This window comes from Lepidochelys kempii, chromosome 8, assembly GCF_965140265.1.
Source record: "Lepidochelys kempii isolate rLepKem1 chromosome 8, rLepKem1.hap2, whole genome shotgun sequence".
NCBI classification, from domain to species: Eukaryota; Metazoa; Chordata; order Testudines; family Cheloniidae; genus Lepidochelys; species Lepidochelys kempii.
The window spans coordinates 83857200-83877970 of record NC_133263.1 but is presented as its reverse complement, the minus strand read 5'-3'; the positions used below and the strand labels follow the sequence as shown (position 1 = coordinate 83877970).

At 40.3% G+C, this 20771-nt stretch overlaps 2 protein-coding genes across 3 annotated transcripts in view; one reads left to right on the top strand and one right to left on the bottom strand.

Annotated features, from left to right (window-relative positions):
* Positions 1 to 18426, top strand: part of ST6GALNAC5 (ST6 N-acetylgalactosaminide alpha-2,6-sialyltransferase 5) — a 150314-nt gene extending 131888 nt beyond the window's left edge. The window contains exon 7 of one of the 2 annotated variants that reach the window (XR_012160440.1): positions 17942 to 18426. Coding sequence is in view for 1 of the 2 variants with exons in the window: in XM_073357303.1 (XP_073213404.1) it covers positions 10760 to 10781 (22 nt within the window). In the remaining variant the exon portion in view is untranslated. Of the gene's footprint in view, positions 1 to 10759; positions 10844 to 17941 lie in introns of those variants that run through there. The other variant, XM_073357303.1, reaches the window with a different exon arrangement.
* PIGK (phosphatidylinositol glycan anchor biosynthesis class K) overlaps positions 1 to 20771 on the bottom strand; it is a 128521-nt gene that overhangs the window by 15726 nt on the left and 92024 nt on the right. Inside the window, exon 10 of the mRNA XM_073357296.1 lies at positions 19153 to 19228. Within this exon, the coding sequence (XP_073213397.1) occupies positions 19153 to 19228 (76 nt within the window). The remainder of the gene's footprint in view (positions 1 to 19152; positions 19229 to 20771) is intronic.

The following is a 20771-nucleotide window of genomic DNA, read 5'->3' as shown; positions in this document are numbered from 1 at the left end:
TCACACAATAAGAGTAGCTGTGAAGGAATAAGTACATTTCACCATGTCTATTGTTACATACCTTGTTCAACAAAATAAAAAGCCAATTCCATTACATAATGTAGAAGTTTTGATAAATCAGAAGGTTTTCCCTTACTTAGAAAAATCCCTCCAACTTTTGCTTGGATCAACTTGTTGTTTTTTAACTACATTAACTCTTCCCCAGCATTGCATGGGTTGCTGAGATGTATACACACTTTTAAAAATTTTAATTGTATTAGGCCATTAATGAGTAAATTAATTTATTAGAAAATCTGTTAGAACCTCTTCACTCCTTGATATTTTCAACTTCTAAAAGTCAACGTTTTCTAGTAGAAAAATTCTGAAAAAATTGCTAGATTAAAAAAAGTTGTTTCCATGTTGATTTTCAGCATTGTTGTTTAGTTAAGAGATAACAACAACTCAGGTTCTGCAGCTGAAAATTCCAGCACTATGAAATACATTTTTGTTTTGACTAGCGTTTTGGTATTTAATTTGTCTCCACCTCAGATTGATGTCTGTACATAAGATGTAATTAACAACAGGGAAAACTGTTCTATGGAATCTGATTTTCAACCCATTAGGCAAATTTTCTCATTATGATATGAAAAATGTCAACTACTTAATTAGCACACCTACTTTGCCTGAAACCCCCAAGTGCATCTAAACTACATTTTATGCTGGACTGGAAAAAAAAACCCACATCAATTATGCCTATTCTCAATTGTACAACTATTTTAAAATGTGTGACTAGTTAAGACAAAATTGAAAAATTACCATAATAGGCTTTTGACACTTCCCTGCTTAGGCAAAAATTAATTTTAACTCTCTGTTTTTGTGCAAAGCCTTTATAATGTCTCTAATCTTGAGTTCCCACGAGAGGGAACACAATACTTTCAAGTACAAGAGCGTGAGGCTTGGCATCTTCTCTCTTTAGTTATGCAGTTTATTTGATGGACGTCTAAACCACTAAGCCTCCCTTTGTGCTTATATAAGCCATTCTCAGCAGACATATAAGTTAATTTCAGGGAAATGAAGTTTTAGGAAGAATGCATTCTCTTACACAGAAAGGCTTTTTAAAGAAAGCACCTGTTCTGTGAATTGCTCTAGAAACTAGTATAAAGGCAGCTAAAAAGAAGTTTCATTTTTAAAAGTACTTTTCCTCACAAGCCTTACAATACACCCACAAATTCTGGCACGATCTAGTGGAAGAAGTAATTTTACAAGGCAGCTTCTGAACTTGCATCATTTTTTCAGTTTATTCTTCTTCTCCACACATGGAGAAGCTCCACTAGTGAAATCAACTAGAGTGATAACGGGATAGGCATCTTCAGGTTTATTTTTGGTGCTTAATGTAATTCCTGTGGCTTATGCAAGCAAAGTAAATCAGACCTACCACTGGCTTTAACACTTCCCATACAGAGTACAGTATGTTGCTCACATATTAAATTCTCACAGAGAAATATTTTAAATAGATTCCTGTGCCCTCAGCTACAGTGAACACATACACACACACACACACACACACACACAAACCCCCTCGTACATATATCAGATACCATACAACAACAGCACGTGGTATATTATGATGCTGCCAACCCTATTAAAGTCATACAGAGCTTGCATATATATTTAGTATATTCCCATGCAAGATAGAAGTACATGATTTGCATATCATTATGCACTGGAAACCTATTCAGTTATTCCCACAGGAGACAACTCACCAGAGTGACCTAAATAGTATTCACTCTTCTGACTCAAAATTTGAAGAAACAGCAAATAAACGAAGAATGATGCAGACACATGCACAAAGATTTAGAACATTTAAATAAGAACCTGGGCTAATAAATGACAAATGCAGATGAATGCAGACAAATGTAGCATAATGAATCCCACAGGAGAAAAGAATAATGAAAAAAATAAATTATATGCTTAATGGAAAAGGGCTATCGCACAGAGAAGAAAGAAATCTGTGAGTTATTGCACCAAAAAGCCTCAAGCCTCAGTCAAATGTGCTGCTGTCAGGATGAGGGCAAAGAAGATATTGAACTGCACTGCTGAGGGAACACAGTATTAGACACAACCTGCCCTCATTTGCACCTCTAAGTAGAGAAAAGGTTCTTCTGACATCAGGCAAAGGAATTCAGACAGCCATAACAGCATTAGCTGCATATCACTCGGTCTAGACACTGCCACGCTTCATATATCACCAGCATTTGGAGACCCTTATAGACCACAATAGGGATTGTGTTTGGTTAAAACCCTAGAGAATATCAAATTGAAATTCTAACAATGAGATTACAATAAAGACTGGTCCCTTGGCACAGTCCCTAGAGAACATAACATATAGAGATCTGTGCTCTGTAACATCACAGCATAGAACCTGGGAAAGGAATAGAGCACAATTTGCTAGGGTATGTGTTCCCTTGGGGGTATGCAAGACATCTCTGGGAGTTACGTGAGAGAAATTGTGTAATGGTGGATTTTTTTTTATTATTTTATTTTTTGCATTTTCATAACAGGCTACTCAGATAAAGCTTTAAAACTCTAGGGGAATGTGTTATATAAAATATGACAGTAAATAGACTTCAAGATGTACAGTGAGAACACAGATACACAGACGCTGATGTGCAGAGCCCTCACCTCCAATCACTGTACAGCGCAGGTTCAGGAACTGTTCAGTCGAACTGAGCTCAGGGGAGGGAGGGGACAGGGAAGGGGAAGGTTCCAGTTGTATACGTCACACTATAACTATATCTGTACATAAGAGTGAAATATGGAAAGATGGCTAAAGACATGGCTAAAGCAGAACACCCAAAGTATCAGTGATGAGAAGCATGCTGAAATCGCTGGTGAGACGACTACTGACTCAACATGCGGATCTAAGCCTGTGAAGAGAAACATTGACACTACAGTCAGCCACAGTGTGTGTTATGCGGTGAAGTCCTAACAAATAACAGCCTAAAACAAGCTCCTCTATGCAGACAGTTGGAAACAAAACATGAACAAGGACAAACCATCAGAATTTTTCACTGGACATGGGCAGAGCTATTGGCGAGCAAGCAAGTTTTATACTCTGCTGCTGCCACGGATGACAATATTAAGGCCCTTAAAGCATCATACTTAATGAGTTACAGAGTTGCGAAGTCAGGAAAACCTCACAGGACGGCAGAGTAACTAATACTACCTGCAGCTGCAGACATGGTAAGCACCATGCTTGGAGAGAAGGCCCAAAAATTAATTCAGTTAGTGCCACTGTCAAACAACACAGTGTCACACTGAATAGATGATATGGCCAATGATATCCTAACTCAGTTAGTGAACCATGTCACTAGCAGCCAGCACTTTGCTCTGCAACTGGATGAATCCACACACATGGCAGGCTTAGCTCACCTTCTGGTGTATGTGTGGTACATTTACAAAGGTTCAATACAGGAGGACATTTTGTTTTGCCAGTCACTGCCTACCAGAACAGCAGCTAAGGAGATTTCCGGTTGCTTAAGAGCTTCATGAAACCAATATGATAACATCTGGTCACAATGTATTGGTATCTGCACCAATGGACAAAGCCAATGACTGGTAGGCATAGTAGAGTAGTGACACATATCACAGCAGTCACTCCCAATGCGATGTGGGTGCACTGCAGTATACATAGAGAAGCACTTTCTGCCAAAAGTATGCCTAGCAACTTGAAGAAGGTGCTGGACTTTACAAAAGCTCGACTCTTGAATTCCAGAATCTTTGCCGCTCTATGTAATGAGATGGGAAGCGAGCATGTAAATCTATTGCTCCACACAGATGTTCAATGGCTATCAAGGGGCTAGCTCTTGCCACGTTTCTTTGAACTTCACTCCGAGGTCAAGGTATTCTTTACAGACTACCCATTCCCACTCTCTTACTGTCTGCAGGACACAGTCTGGGCTACTTGTCAGATATATTCTCTCTCCTGAATGAGCTAAGTCTAGGAATTTATGGGCTGAATACAACCATCTTCAATATCCAGGACAAAATTGAGTCAATGATAAAAAGGGCTCGCTGTGTGGAGGAAAACAACACTGAAATTTTCCCAAACATGCATGAATTCCTGACAACGAAGGAACTACAGTTGCAGAACAGTGTTAAAGGTGACATCAAGCAACATCTCACTGAACTAGTGAGGCAATTACATGAGTACTTTCCCTCAACGCAAACAGATGAGTCCACTACCCTTTCACAAATTTTTCTGTATTGCCCATGCCACAAGACTTGTCAATAAAAGAACAAGAGAATCTCCTGGACATCTCAATTGATGGTAGACTCAAGAATGAGTTCCAACAAAAGCCATTGGCTGAGTTTTGGACCCAAATGTGAGCAGAGTTCCCTGAATTGTCAGACAGAGTGTCAAGATTTTGATACCATTTGTTACAACTTACCTGAGTGAAAGTGGATTTCATCACTCACTGAAATGAAATCAGAGTATCGACAGTGCCTTTGTGTTGAAAACAACTTACAACTCAAACTATCACCTTTCTATCACTCCAAACATTATGCGCCTGTGCTCGAACCTCCTCCGTCACATTAATGGTGCATAGTACTATTAAACCATTGTTTAAGTTGATCAAACGTAAGCATACATTAAAACTAAAACCGTAAATGATATGTATTATCATTATACTCCTATATATTATGTGTTAATGTGTATTATAATTTGTACATTTTGTACAATGCTTCGGCATTAAAAGGGTTAAAATATAAAACCTGTATTTTGGTAGGGGTACGCGAGCAGCTGGTAGATCTGGAAGGTATACACAATAAGGGAATTTTGGGAACCTCTGCGACTAGGAGAGCCTCTATGGATAACTTTATGCAATGATAATCAACATATTTAGTGCTCACTTATAAAACAATGAAGCTATATAAATTCACAGACAGATCAACTGATCACTTACAGTAGCAGCACCATAAAAACAATTATGAAATTGCATGGCATTGCAGTAATCACAGTATTTTTGCATTTAAAACCTCTTCTTCCATGCGTTAATCACATCAAATGGGGATGTCTCTAATAGTCCAAGTCTTCTCCTTCCAAAGTGAATACTCTGTATTTAAAACATATTGAACACAAAATTTTCACACAATCATGTGAGAAACCAGTGGGAGTAACTAACTGCCTGTAAAACTAAGCTATTTTAAAGGCTGGCATTTATTTTTGTCTATAAAGCTCCAACTGCTTGCTTGCAACATACACTCAGCAACTCCTCTTGCTTCCGTTCTGGTTTTCTATCTCAAGGAATGATCAGTTTTTCTCCTGCCACCTGGGATGCCTGGAACGTCTTCCTCGGCATGACCTATGTGATAGTACTCTGCCCCCCTTCAAATCCCTCTTAGAAAACTTACTATTTTATCATTTACCTACATCCCAACCCTCGTCCTGACCTTGCTCCCTAATTTTAATATATTAACAAAAAAGGGGAGAATGTTAAAACAGATTCATGGCCTGTGTTCTGAAGCAGGTGAGACTAGATCATCAAAATGGTCCCTTCTGGCCTTAAAATCTATGAAAGCATCTCACTGTTATCCATGTCCTTCACACCGCACCTTTTACTGTCAACTTCCTGTGTCAGGTCTACTTTAGACTATAAGCTCTTTGGGGCAAGGGCCTGTCTTTTTGGTTTGTAAAGCTCCTAAGTACATCCATGGCACAGTAAAAATAATACAGTTCTAAAGCCATTAATGTGATCAGATTATAAACAATACTATTTAAAGACGTTTGTTGTATTTTCCATCCCTAAACCAAAATAAAGATGTTTGAAGATCAAACTGTGTTGAATGTTTTGCACGCAGAGGATCTTGAAGTGTCTGATTGGCTCAACTGGAGGTCATCTTTTAAAACCAAAAAGAAATTAAAAAAACCCAGTTACTAACCTGTTCCATAACTGTTGCACATGTCCATTGCACTCTTACTGCATGCGCACGCTGCTCACAGTTGTCAGAAACTTTTTCCCTCAGAGATGCCCAGGAGATCAGATTGAGCACCCTCTACTGCCGCGCACTCTAGTTAATAGACATAAAGGGAGCAGCAACACTGATCCCCTCTGTTTCTTCTTGCCAGAAAGTCAGATGCAGAGGGGTAGAAGGGAAGGTCATAGAATGAATGTGTACAGCACATCTCAAACCACAACAGTTACAGAACAAGCTAGTAACTTTTTTTCTTCTTTGAGTGATTGCACATGTGCATTCCACTCTTGGTGACTCATAAGCCATGAAATCAGGAGGCAGGATAGAAGTCGATCTGAACAAGGACTGGAGAAGAGCTCCCCCAAATCTGACATTTTTACAATGCTGAGTGATGGCACATGGAAATGTGTGCATCGAAGATCAGGTTGCTGCTCCACAAATATCTATAATAGGCACTTGAGCCAGAAAGGCCGCAGAAACCACTTGCCATCTCGTCGGATGTACTGTCACTCTGCTTGGGGGAGTAACACTAGCCAAAACTTTGCACAAGTGAATAAAGGAGACTATCCAAGACGAAATCCTCTGAGAAGAGACTGGGAGCCCTTTTATCCTGCCTATGATTTCCACGAACATCTAGGAAGACAAGCGTAGCTGCTTGGACCTGTTGAGATAGAAAGCTCACACTTTTCTGATGTCTAGTGTGTGCAGCCTCTCCTCATCTTTATTCGAGTTAGGCTTTGGGAAGAATGACAATAAGTAAATAACTTGGTTAATATGGAAGTTAGGCAGCACTTTTGAAACAAACTGGATGTGGACGTAGGTGAACCTTATGTTTAAAGAAAGTTAGAGAGAGAGGGCCAGACATTAGTGCACATAGTTCACCTACTCTCCTAACAGAAATGATGGCCACCAAAAATAGTACCTTCATTAAAAGATGTAATAAGGAGCAGGTAGCTAAAAGCTCAAAGGAAGGCCCAAGCTCTAACAATGTCAAGTTCAAGTCCCACAGGGGAACAGAAACTTATATGTGAGGATATAACCACTCCAGGCCTTTCAAAAATATAACTGACATCTTATTAGAAAATACAGAGTGATTATCGACCTGAGGGTGGAAAGCTGAGATAGTTCTATCAAAGTCCTCCTCGCAGATAACAGCCAACCCTTATTGTTTTAGGTATAAGAGAAATTCCAAGATAAAATGGATTGAAGAATGTGTCGGTAAGACTTCAGATTATTGCGACCAGATAGAGAATTGCTTCCATTTCACCAAGTAAGTAGATCTAGTAGGTGACTTCCTAGTATTTAAAAGCACAACCTCACAACCTCTTTTGAACAAGACTCTTCACGAGGGTCTAGCCATGGAGCATCCAGGCTGTTAAATGAAGCGCCTGCAAGTTTGAGTGGGGTAGGCAAATAGAGTCTTGAGAAATTAGGTCTGAGTCCAACAGAAACAAAACTGCAGCTTTTATGAAAGGGAGAGGAGAGTGGAGAACCAGTGCAGCCGAAGCCAAGCTACAGCCGGTCTTTGGGGGTGATTTCCTTATGTCCATGGGAGAGCTCACCCGTCCGCAAAGAGAGGGTACACGAGAGATCTTACAGCGATGCAGCTGCATCAGTACAGCTGTGCTGCTGCAAGGTCTCTAGTATAGACATAGCCAAAGAGGTTGTGAGGTTGATTGAATTGGCAATGCAGAAATCCCAGAGTCAGATTGCCTCTTGGCAGAGCTGGGATGAATGGACCCCTCCTGGCCATCATTACCAGTTTTCCCCTTGACAGTACTGTAGGATGAGAGCTCTGAGAAATGAGCAGCTGACACAGAACTGGGCACGGCAGTGATTGAACTGATTCAGTGAGCTCTGATGATACAATGGGAGCGATTTCCTGCACTGCTGGGGAAACCAACACTGACAAAGACAACAAGTCCTTTGTTGCCGCAAACACCTCTGCCATAGTTGGTAATGGAATGGCTGCTGTTTGGTGAGTAACTGAAGACAACAGAACCGCAGAAGTTGCAGGTGCTCCTCCAGGTATCAGACTTGTGCCTGTCCCAGTGCTGGAGTCAACAGTGCCCTCCTTAGCTGATAATCTGGATGAGTGCTTAGATTTAGGATGTACTCTACTCAATCCTCTATCCCCCTTCGTGGTGTGGTTTAGGACCTAGAGATCTTCCTCTTCCAGCCTTTTCCTTACAAGCCTTATGCTTCTTCCTCTGCACCAGAGATTGTGACCGGTGCCAGGCCTCTCTGCCAATGTTAGCAGAGCACTTCTCACTGTCGATGAAGTGGTTGTTCTCCCTGTGTGGGAAGGCTACGATGGTGGTCTCAGCACAGCTTCCGTTAAAAGAAACTCAGCCTGGCCTCTCTTTTTTTGGTCCTAGACTTGAAGTCCTTACCAATTTGATATGAGAGATTCACCCAGGCACTTTAAACAGCTGGAGTGCAGGACCACTCAAAGGCATTAGCTTGGATAAAAAAAACAGGACTTGAAGCCTGGTGACCGAGGCATTTCTTGGTACCAAAAACCAGAACCCCAAGCAGGGAAACTGAAAAACAATGACTGCTGGGTACCTTATGCAAGCTGCCCTGCAATGCATTTAGTTATTCAGTACATTCTACCACACTACAAAATTTGTAATATTACATTCAGTGTCTTCCTGATGTTCAGAGATTAACAAAAAGTGCTAATGCTGCCTTTGTGGCTCCAGCAGAGAATGTGGGATATACAGACAGAAGGAATTTCCATAGCATGAATGCATTAGTAATCTATGCCCCAAAAATAAAGTTCCCCATAATGACTGCTAAATTTCTAGGATTCAGGAAGCAGTGTTTAAAAAGAAAAAGCTTAAGTCAATGAAGATTCCAGGTGTCTACTTATCCTTACAGCATCGTGAAGATTAGGAACAGAATTTCTCCCTGGTATTTTGACTTGATGAAATAGAGCTGAAGAACTAGATCCTTGACTGTGGTGGAAGATCACACAGCACAAATCCTGGGTGGGTCATGGCTAAAACTCCCCCTAATTCCTTCTTTGCTAAAGAAGAAAGGAAGGGTGTGGTATAGGAACCACTATACCTGTTCTATGCCACTGGAGGATTCCCCTTATACTGGGGTAATCCTCTCACGCCCATTTATGCCAGCTTTACAGGCAGAATCCACTAGTAGTACAATGCAAAGCAGTTCCACCACACTGCTGGCAATGCCAAAAATCTGCTAGATAACTGTTATGGAAGTGCTGCACTTATTTTGTCTCTTAAATTTCTTCTGAATGTATGAGATGGGTCAAAATTATGAAGTACTGATTGATATTATCCAAAGGTTTCTGTAGTTTCATTTATTCCTTAAATAGAAAGATCATTTTGAAAAAAGTCAACTATGCACTATAATGGAGTAGAACATCACTAATTCACACACAATGTTGTGAATTAGTGAGTATCCGAAAAGGATAACACATCCAAACAGTGTACTTTGTTTATTAGACAAATGTGGTTTAATTTTAATTCTTTATGATAATACTTCAAAGCATTGTGGGAAATACTGTAGTACATTAATGTTACAACTTTGATTAATATGAGGCCTGTTAGAGCATTCTGCTATTTAACCTTTGCATGAGAAATGGCAAGGACCAACCTCGTTTTTACATATTAGGAAAGTGCAAGCCAGTGAGATTCGATGGTAATTGAAAAGATGAACATTAATTTAAAATGTTACGCCTGGCATTATAGGTTCTGTCATTCAACTACAAGCAAATCAGCATTTGGGGTTGTAATATTTTTAAATGACTTCTTGAAGTGAAAGCCAGAGAAATAGATGATGGCACTGTTTGTCTCAGCTAGCTTTGTATAACTTCGTGGAAGTTATCATGGCAATCAATCATTCTTTTGACTTTATAAAGCAAGCATGAGCATGTGAACATGAGGATTATCTTCCAGTTTTGGGGCAGTAAGACAGTATTCCCATCATAATTTGTTGATCATCCTTAACCTTGGAGTTCATCCACATTTCTTTTGGAGTGGCCAGATGAGCAAATAGCAGCCAGGAATTTGCTCATGCATGCATACAATATTGGTAGCATCTCTCTTCAGTGCTCTATGTCCATTCACGTTGAGGAAGTTGGCAATAACCTACACCAGCATTTGGTCCTATTGACAGAATGTTTGTTTTACTTCTCTTGGGTACAGAAGTAGCTATCCTTGCCCACGGGGTATTGTGAGGCTGCAGGGCATGAAAAGCAGAAGCTATAGAAAGCCCAACAATTCCCACATAAGCCTAGTTGTGAAAGAAACTAGATTCACAGCACAGCAGCTAGATCTTAGGAAAGGGACTTTCAGAGCTGTCGTTTACTGGGTAACATCCATACAGGATTCCATTTGTCTCCTTTTGCCCAGTTTACAAGTACAGACAAACAAAACACAAGTTTAAACTGTGCTCAACTACAAGTATTTGTACTTACAAAGTGAAAAGGAGATGGAACCCAGCATGTGCGCGTGCGCACGCACGCACACACACAGTGAAAATGACACTCAGTGTGTCCATTTCTGAGCTTTCTTCAGCATTAACAGACCCCGCAAATCCTAGAGACTGAAAAGGTAGAACAATGAGCACAATATACTGCATTTTACCACAGCATACAAAAGTAACCAACATCCCTAACCTTGAGAACATTGGCTTAAATTCAATCACTGGAGGAAAGGGAGCCCACACATTTTGACGACCATCACCAAGCATCATGGTTTTCCACATCTAGTCGAAGGTGTACAGAAGCACTGACATGGCCACTGATTGCCTTCCATCTACTCTCTTGCAGTCATAGGAGATGGCAGCACTAAAGGAGACAGCTGAGCAAACACACAGCTGCTGTTGATCAAACCTGCTGAAGAGGAGGAGGAGCTCCACTGCCAGAATTCCTAGTGAGAGATGGAGAAATGCAGGACTTTTCTTCTTGACCACTTGCCTGGTGATTCTGACTCATGGCATCACTAGGCAGAGGGAATACATCCTATATGTAGAATATGTGTATGTTGTATACAAACACACAGTAATTTAGGATGCCCACCTTAAAGGAGATTAATTTTCAGAGAGTAGCTGTGTAGCAATTCCTAAACACGCTTTTACATCTCAAGTTGAGCACTCAAAAAAATCACTGGTTGCTTTTGAAAATTGTGTCCTATACGTTTGAAAATAAAGTAAAATCTTCAATATGAGTTTCATTCATCAATGTATTTTTATCTCCAGATAAATTGTTCTAATCCAAGAATATCAGTGTCTGCACCTAAACTAAAACCTGTATTGCCTTTGTTCTCTGACTAAGCGTTTTATGTGCCTGATTAAAATTTTAAACACCCTTAACTCATTTTATAAAAGCTGAATAAAATTTACACAGTGCTAATCACCATTTTACTTTCAACCAATTAAAAGGAGATGAACGTAATAACATGTAAACAAATGAATTCTGACCCATCTGTTTATCACTGTTTAACGAAGCAGGAAGGAACTGCAAGTATTTTCCATAGAAAATACCATTTTTTAAGTCAAACTCAAAATTTTAATTTCAAATTTAGACTATGGAAGAAAAACTGAATAGTTTAATTGCAAATTAATGTCTGTTAAGTAACTGTAAAATGCAATTATATTTGAAGTCATCTGTTTCTTCTGCATTATTCCTCCAAGGGGGTATCTCTTCACTGGATTGTATTGCTCACACAGGTTTCCCAACAGATAAGTTCAGCAAATTTTAACAAGATTATAGTGGCAAGTATTAGTTCATTCATCCAAAGATGACTCCCATCATCCCCTACTTCCCTATGAGTCAACCAATCCAAAGAGCTATGAAATCAGACGTTTCTCAGCAAAGGACGGTTTTAAATAAACTATTAAAAGCAACTAATTTAAAAAGATTGTATTATAAATATGCTAGAGCTGATACCTCAATGTGTAGTTCTGGTGCTGCTTGGAGCTGACATGCCATCGTTTTAAGGAGAAATGTCACCACCTGTCTCCCTTGCAAATGAGATGGGGTGTGTGTGGATAAAAATATTCTGCCTATGGGCTGGGTTGGTGTGAAGATTTCACCAGTGAAGTGGCACATGAACGTCAGCTCCATATGTTGGTAAGGGGGCCACACCAAGATTGTTTCATATCGAAGTGGCAGCTTGTACTTGTTGCCTTGAACCCACAAGCATGGTGATAGCCACTTCCCCAACCTCTCATCTGGGTGAAAAAAGCAGGGAAAGAATATCTCCATAGATCCTCCTTCTATGAGTGCCTACAAGAGACATGCATCCCTTCCTCATGGAGGTAGCCAGGAGAAACAACAGCTCAAGTCCTTGGGTGCTGACAGCTTCTCCCAGAATTGCTGTTTGTAAAATACTAGATTCAAGGAAATGTCTTGGGGTAGGTGCAGAGGGCAAAGATTCCATTCTGAGCCAAGACAGGAGAGAGTGAAGATCCCTGCTGACAGGAACAGGCTCTCATTGTTGGAGCCCTGCCAAAGTAGCATGCACCGGAGGTGCAAGGAACCATCCTCATGGTCAGCTTTCAGTTATAGTTACTGGACTACATTTTGAAAGCCCTTACCAGGAGCAGTACTGGCTTCTGTGCATTGGATTGTTTGGGGGTTTTGTTGTTGCTGTTTTTTAAAGTATTTCTGTGTTATAGGCCCCCACAAAGAACAGCAAAAATAGAGCATTTTAGAAACCTGAACCCTGTACATTTTACTTGTTTGACATACGAACATGGTTTCAGTGTTTTCCTTCAAATTTCACAAATCTCTTCTCTATACTTGTGGGCATGATTCTTCTCCCAGCTAAATCAACAAAGAACAGGAATAACTTCACTGAAAATGAATGAATTTACATGGCACTGTAAAACTAGAGAGATTGGAATCAGGTCCTGAGAATAAACAAACGAGAGATGGGGGGAGTTTGGGGGACAAAATGAGATAAGGGCTGAAACCAGAGATGAAAATGAGAACCCTTAGTTGCAAGGTTAACTGTGGAACTACTGTGCTGAGCAGTTAATTACCTTTGACAATCACTAACTGCTCCAACCACGACCTTGGTCTTTCTGCTCCCCTTTTACAGCTCTGAAAACCCCTTATCCATTTTCTTCCTTTAATTTTTCATTTGATTCCCCATGTCGCAGTCCTCATCCTTCCAGCTATGGATTGGATGGGACAGTCAAAACTGTGAATTAAGACCCTAATACAACAAAACATTTAACTAATGGAAGTAGCCCCAACTACTCACATGCTTAAAATTAATCTAGTGCTTAAAAGCTTTGCTGAACTGGAACCTCAGTGGCAAAAGCAAGTTCTTGTTGAGCAATTCAAAGGCACATTTACACTAGAGGACTAATTTAATATAGAAATCCCTTGGGATTACCGTCATAAATTTTTTCCCTTAACAATTATTTCTAGAAAAGCAATTTTTTTAGTTGCTAATTTTGAAGGTTTCTGTTCTCAAATTGGGATCAAACAGTTCTTTGGGGAAATGAAACAGTAATTTATTTGCTAAGTTTAAGTACTAAAAAAAGCAACAAAGGGATACTAGATACATTAGGATGTTCATTTACTAGTTCCCAGTAGCAATGTGTTTTTTCACCAGACAAGGAGAGTACATATAGGAATGTTCAACCCTTCAGAAGTAAATGCAGAGCATTCTAGGTTGCACTGCTAGTGGGGGCCTCCCACCCCCAGCCTTAGAGCAGACTGACAAGCTGTACTGAACTGTAAAGTTACTATTACAAACAAAAATCTAAACTATTGTACTGTTCCAAAATGCTAAAGTGTTTTCACTTAATATGATCAGCATTTAACAAAGGATTGGAAGAGAGAAGCATCCAATTTGATTCTGGCCTCAAGTTACCGTTTGATTAAGCTTTCATAGAATCATAGAATACCAGGGTTGGAAAGGACCTCAGGTGGTCATCTAGTCCAACCCCCTGCTCAAAGCAGGACAAATCCCCAACTAAATCATCCCAGCCAGGGCTTTGTCAAGCCTGATCTTGAAAACCTCTAAGGAAGGAGATTCCACCACCTCCCTAGGTAACCGATTCCAGTGCTTCACCACCCTCCTAGTGAAAAAGTATTTTCCTAACATCCAACCTAAACCTCCCCCACTGCAACTTGAGACCATTACTCCTTGTTCTGTCATCGGGTACCACTGAGAACTGTCTAGATCCATCCTCTTTGGAACCCACCTTCAGGTAGCTGAAAGCAGCTATCAAATCCCCCCTCGTTCTTCTCTTCTGCAGACTAAACAATCCCAGTTCCCTCAGGTTCTCCTCATAAGTCATGTGCTCTGGCCCTCTAATCATTTTTGTTGCCCTCCACTGGACTCTTTCCAATTTTTCCACATCCTTCTTGTAGTGTGGGGCCCAAAACTGGACACAGTACTCCAGATGAGGCCTCACCAATGTCGAATAGAGGGGAATGATCATGTCCCTCTATCTGCTGGCAATGCCCCTACTAATACAAATGCTGTTAGCCTTCTTGGCAACAAGGGCACACTGTTGACTCATATCCAGTTTCTCATCTGCTGTAACCCCTAGGTCCTTTTCCGCAGAACTGCTGCCTAGCCATTCGGTCCCTAGTCTATATTGGTGGATGGGATTCTTCCACCCTAAGTGCAGGACTCTGCACTTGTCCTTGTTGAACCTCATCAGATTTCTTTTGGCCTAATCCTCTAATTTTTCTAGGCCCCTCTGTATCCTATTCCTACCACTCCTCCCAGTTTAGTGTCATCTGAAAACTTGCTGAGGGTGCAGTCCACGCCATACTCCAGATCATTAATGAAGACACTGAACAAAACTGGCCCCAGGACTGACCCTGGGGGCACTCCACTTGATACCAGCTGCCAACTAGACATGGAGCCATTGATCACTACCCGTTGAGCCCAATGATCTAGCCAGCTTTCTATCCACCTTATAGTCCATTCATCCAGCCCATACTTCTTTAACTTACTGGCAAGAATACTGTGGGAGACCGTGTCAAAAGCTTTGCTAAAGACAAGGAACAACACGTCCACCGCTTTCCCCTCATCCACAGAGCCAGTTATCTCACCATAGAAGGCAATTAGATTAGTCAGGCATGACTTGCCCTTGGTGAATCCATGCTGACTGTTCCTGATCAATGTCCTCTCCTCTAAGTGCTTCAGAATTAATTCCTTAGGACCTGCTCCATGATTTTTCCAGGGACTGAGGTGAGGCTGACTGGCCTGTAGTTCCCTGGATCCTCCTTCTTCCCCTTTTTAAAGATGGGCACTACATTAGCCTTTCTCCAGTCTTCCGGGAGCTCCCCTGATCACCATGAGTTTTCAAAGATAATAGCCAATGGCTCTGCAATCACATCCACCAACTCCTTTAGCACTCTCAGATGCAGTGCATCCGACCCCATGGACTTGTGCTCATCCAGCTTTTCTAAATAGTCCCGAACCACTTCTTTCTCCACAGAGGGCTGGTCACCTCCTCCCCATGCTATGCTGCCCAGTGCAGCAGTCTGGGAGCTGACCTTGTTCGTGAAGACAGAGGCAAAAAAGCATTGAGTACATTAGCTTTTTCCACATCCTCTGTCACTCGGTTGCCTCCCTCATTCAGTAAGGGGCCCACACTTTCCTTGGCTTTCTTCTTGTTGCTAACATACCTGAAGAAACCCTTCTTATTACTCTTAACATCTCTTGCTAGCTGCAACTCCAAATGTGATCTGGCCTTCCTCATTTCACTCCTGCACACCTGAGCAATATATTTATACTCCTCCTTGGTCATTTGTCCAATCTTCCACTTCTTGTAAGCTTCTGTTTTGTGTTCAAGATCAGCAAGGATTTCACTGTTAAGCCAAGCTGGTCGCCTGCATATTTACTATTCTTTCTACACATCGGGATGGTTTGTTCCTGCAACCTCAGTAAGGATTCTTTAAAATACAGCCAGCTCTCCCGGACTCCTTTCCCCCTCATGTTATAACAAAATTATGAGATTGGACACTTTTCATTGAAACATCCCTTTCATAAGTAAAATATCTGTAAAGTTACTGGGTTACATCATATGAGGATAGTTCAAATGTCATCAATATTCTAAGCCCTGATTAAGCAAGGTGTATAAGCATTGCCTATATTTAAGTGCATGAGAAGCTCCACTGAAGCTAGGCACATGCTTAAATACCTTGCTGAATTGAAGCCGTACGAATGAATGTTTTGTATATGATGAACAAAAATAGAATCTTCCAACATACTGCTTTTTCTTCCAAATATGACTTAAGTTAACATTTTTCTCCACTCTCTCACTAGAACAAAATAAAAAAAGAATTAAAAAACAAAAAAACAAAACAAAAAACCAGAACTGAAATACCTCCTAACTTTTTTGCCTTTTTATACATAAACTCAATCCAAATTTGTCTGCATATATTAGTGTACAAAAAAAAAAAACCCTCAAATTTTTAGGATGTCTTCTGTAGTATTCACGTTAAGCTTGACTAAGCTATTTTAAAACTTAATTTAAATATTTTTGTTCAAGAGTACATGATTACTTCATGCTACTTACAGGATATTTTAAGAATCAAAGAGCCGTCATGTTGATTTCCAACGTCTTGGCAATTCATTCTGTACAGGCTGTCAACCAGTTGGCTGCCACAGCTCCTTCTACCTAGTATTGTAATATTTTAAAACCAGATTGTGTGTCCATTTCATGTAAATGCTTGTTTTATAGCTGATTTACATTTTACATTAATGCCTGTCCAGGTTCTTCCTTTTCCAATTACTTAAAATATCTTTAAATCTAATGTTTGTGTGTTTGTTTTAGACTGGTAAAGCAATTATCTTCCTTTTTTGTGTATATCTGATTTGCTCTATATTCAGAAAATTGGTGGTTTATATTTTAATATTAATACTCCCTTTGGTTTTTATCCTTTCATTTCTTTGTGTGTCTGTATTTTTAAATTAATTGTGCGCTAATGTATTGAGGTTGATATAATTCTTCAATTTAGAATTGCTAAACTCTATGTGGTGGTTGTTCCATTTTTATACGAATATGGTAACAGATTACTACTAATACAAAAGAAATGCTGTGTTGAAATCAAGATTGGGTGCAATGTTTCCTTTTGATGCAATTCATATGTAATAAGCAATTCAAGATGTACTGTACCTGAATTTTTCTCATAGAGCAAAGAAATGAGAAATCAAAGAGAAGGTTTTTAATGGCTACCATGTTACAGTGGTTTAAAAACTGGAGAAAGTATTAGAGATAATGTTTAAGGACCTCAAGAAACAGTGATAGACACTTGGTGGTACCCAGAATACCAACAAACTTATGGTACCATTTGAATATAGTTGCCAGCTATCTATTAGGCTATTCCAAATAATTAAGATACAGGCAAAAGAAAGTAAATGTTAATGATTGGGGATGTTTCACATAGAGTATATGCTGCTTTTCCTTTTCTCCAAAAATAGTGCCTTGTGTGACAAAGTTATATTTATGAACATTCAGTTATTTACATTTATGAAGAAACTGATAAGAATGTGAAAGCAGCTACTTTAAGAGATGGACATCCAGTGTAATGTAGAGCAGTTTCAGGGTTGCTCTAAATTCCACCTTTGGTAATGACCGCCCTACCCGAAGGGGCTACTCCAGGAGCAGGGATTGCCAGGGCATTCTGCCTCCTCACATACTCCCTAGATAAGGGCTTCCAAGGGGTTGGCATAGAGTTTTACATCATCCTATGCCAGGGAAATCTCTATGTAACTGGGTCTGTGTAGCTGCTTTTCACCAGATGAAGACTAGGATCTGGTCCTACACTATTGGTAAGCTTCTGTTATAGCAAGGAGATAAAGTATATGAAAACATATTTCTGCCTTCCCACAACGCAGTATTCCATTGCAAGACATCACACAATAGCCAAATGAACTATCTATGGTTATTAATTTCTTTATGCTGTAAAAATATTACTGTGACATTTCATTTGGTAAGCCTTCTTAAAGGTTAATTCTCTTTCCTGTTTCAGATTTTCCTCTAGGTAAACCAATCAGTGCAATTCCTATTTACCTATTCCAAACCACCCACAAATTGTTTCACTCCTCACTCTTGCTGTTAAGAACATATTGACTTGCTGCCTGCTCTGTTGTTTAATTCATTTATGCTGAGAGTCAGGCATGAAGACAGAATTTTAAATGTGACATTTGAAGGCTGTTGGGTCATCTGAAGCTCTGACAACACCAGGGAATTCCTGACATACAAACTGGTCCTGATTTCCAATCTCCAATGTTCTGAACACATCAGATATTCTTCCCGGAGGTGCAGATTTCAGCCAAAAAAAAATTAAAATCCCTTGTGTTTACATCTTGCAGAAAATGCCTGTACGCTTGAAAGTTTTAAAATAAAACCCATGTTTCCTTTAAGCTAAAACTGGCATTGCCTGCAGCAAGCAATTCAACTGCAAAGAAACCCTCTGATTGACAAAGATATTTGAAAAGATCTACAACAACAACAACAATTAATAAATACTCATAGGATACTCTCAGCAACTTTGACATTTGGTGGATTTCCATTTTCTCTTGTTGATCTATCATGGTTCAAAGTCAATTGTGTCTGAAGGCCAGAGCTGTAGATAATCTGCCATCTAGACAATATTAACATCTGGCCCAATGGGACAGCAGTTAATTACAGCCACAACTAGAATGAAATACCTAAGGCAAAACTCTACCAACAGTGCTTTTTGCTGTGATACCAGCTATGCTGTGCAAGGAACAGAAAGTATGATGGCACCGCTGTTGGAAATGGAAATGTTACTCAGACCTCATTCAGAATTATATTGGGAAAGGAAATTGTTTTCCCTGTTCAACTCTTCATTACAAATAAACGGTGATAATGGTATTGTAATTTAGCTGCTTTTTCAAAGAGAGCAGGCATGTTGTGATTCGGGTCAAGATGCAAGTTGGAAGAAATCTATTTCTGTTTTTTAGGGAAAAAAATTACAAAATTTTTAACTGCACCCTGTGTCACCACTGAAGTCAGAATTCTTGTGTCATAGTGCAAATAGCCTTTAATTGCTGTGCTTTGAATAAGACTTTTATGATTTAACAGCTGTCATCTAAAGTTTGTCTGTGCCTCTAGCATAAGCATATTGATTCTGTAAAACCTAACAAAAGTATTACATTTTAAAGATTATGAATCTTGCGTATTCTGAAAGCAAATACTTGTAATGGAAAGGCATACCTGGTGTATTATCTGAGCTACAGGAAGCTGTTCGGCATATTTTAGTGGTTCTGTTGCCATCTCATCATCTGGAACCCTGAAAATAAATGAAGTTCATATTACTAAATTTTCTTACAATTATTACAAAAAACAAACTCTTGGAATTAAAAACAAAAAACGATGTTACTACCGAATACTGTTTGAAATGTTACATCTAGAGGGAACAATGTTTTGCTTCATTACAATCAGAAAAGTAAATCCCCACCTTAAAATAGTTTTTAAAAGCGAGAGAAAATAATAAGACAAGTTAGTGTAAATAAAACTTGTGTGTTAATCATGGCTGCTGTTTTTCACTGGAATAATTCAAATATCTAGAAAGTTTAAAACCAGCAGGCAGAAACCTGAGAAAACCTTTTAATTTTGTTTTAAGTGAATTCAGTTCCGGTGAAAGATGCTTGCCTGACCTCCCTGGAGAATGAAGTTGTTTGTTTACAGAACAGGTGCAGCACTGGCAATGACAGTGCAAGCTTCTCCATATGGCCCCACTAGGGGTATGTCTACACTACAAAATTAGGTCGCATTTATAGAAGTCCGTTTTTTAGAAATCATTTTTATATAGTCGATTGTGTGTCCCCCCACACAAAATGCTCTAAGTGCATTAACTCGGCGGAGTGCTTCCACAGTACCGAGACTAGCGTCGACTTCGAGTGTTGCACTGTGGGTAGCTATTCCACAGGTCCCACAGTCTCCACCACCCATTGGAATTCTGGGTTGAGATCCCAATGCCTGATGGGGCAAAAAACGTTGTTGCGGGTGGTTCTGGGTACATGTTATCAGGCCCTCCCTCCGTGAAAGCAACGGCAGACAATCGTTTCACGCCTTTTTTCCTGAGTTACCTGTGCAGACACCATACCACGGCAAGCATGGAGTCTGCTCAGCTCACGGTCACCGTATGTCTCCTGGGTGCTGGCAGACGCAGTACTGCATTGCTACGCAGCAGCAGCAACCCATTGCCTTGTGGCAGCAGACGGTGCAATAGGCCTGAAAACCATCGTCATCATGTCCAAGGTGCTCCCGGCCGCCTCGGTAAGGTCGGTCAGGAGCGCCTGGGCAGACATAGGCGCAGGGACTAAATTAGGAGTGACTCGACCAGGTCATTCTCTTTAGTCCTGCAGGCAGTCCTATTGCACCATCTTCTGCCGAGCAGCCAGGAGATGAGGATGGCTAGCAGTCCTATTGCACCATCTGCTGCCAGCCAAAGATGTAAAAAATAGATGGAATGGACCAAAACAAGAAATAGACCAGATTTGTTTTGTATTCATTTGCTCCCCCCCCTCCCTCCCTCTGTGAAATCAACAGCCGACAATTGTTTTGGTGAGGTCTGTCAGGGGCACCTTGAAAACTTTAATGGAGATTCAGTCCTGCCTGAAATACCAGAGAGAGGGATAGCTTAGTGGGTTGAGCACTGGCCTGCTAAACCCAGGGGTTTGAGTTCAATCCTTGAGGGGGCCACTCTGTGTGACAGTTGTTTTTGTTTCTCCTTGGTGTAAAGCCACCTCCTTTGTTGATTTTAATTCCCTGAAAGCCAGCCCTGTAAGCCATGTCATCAGTCGCCCCCTCTCCATCAGAGCAACAGCAGA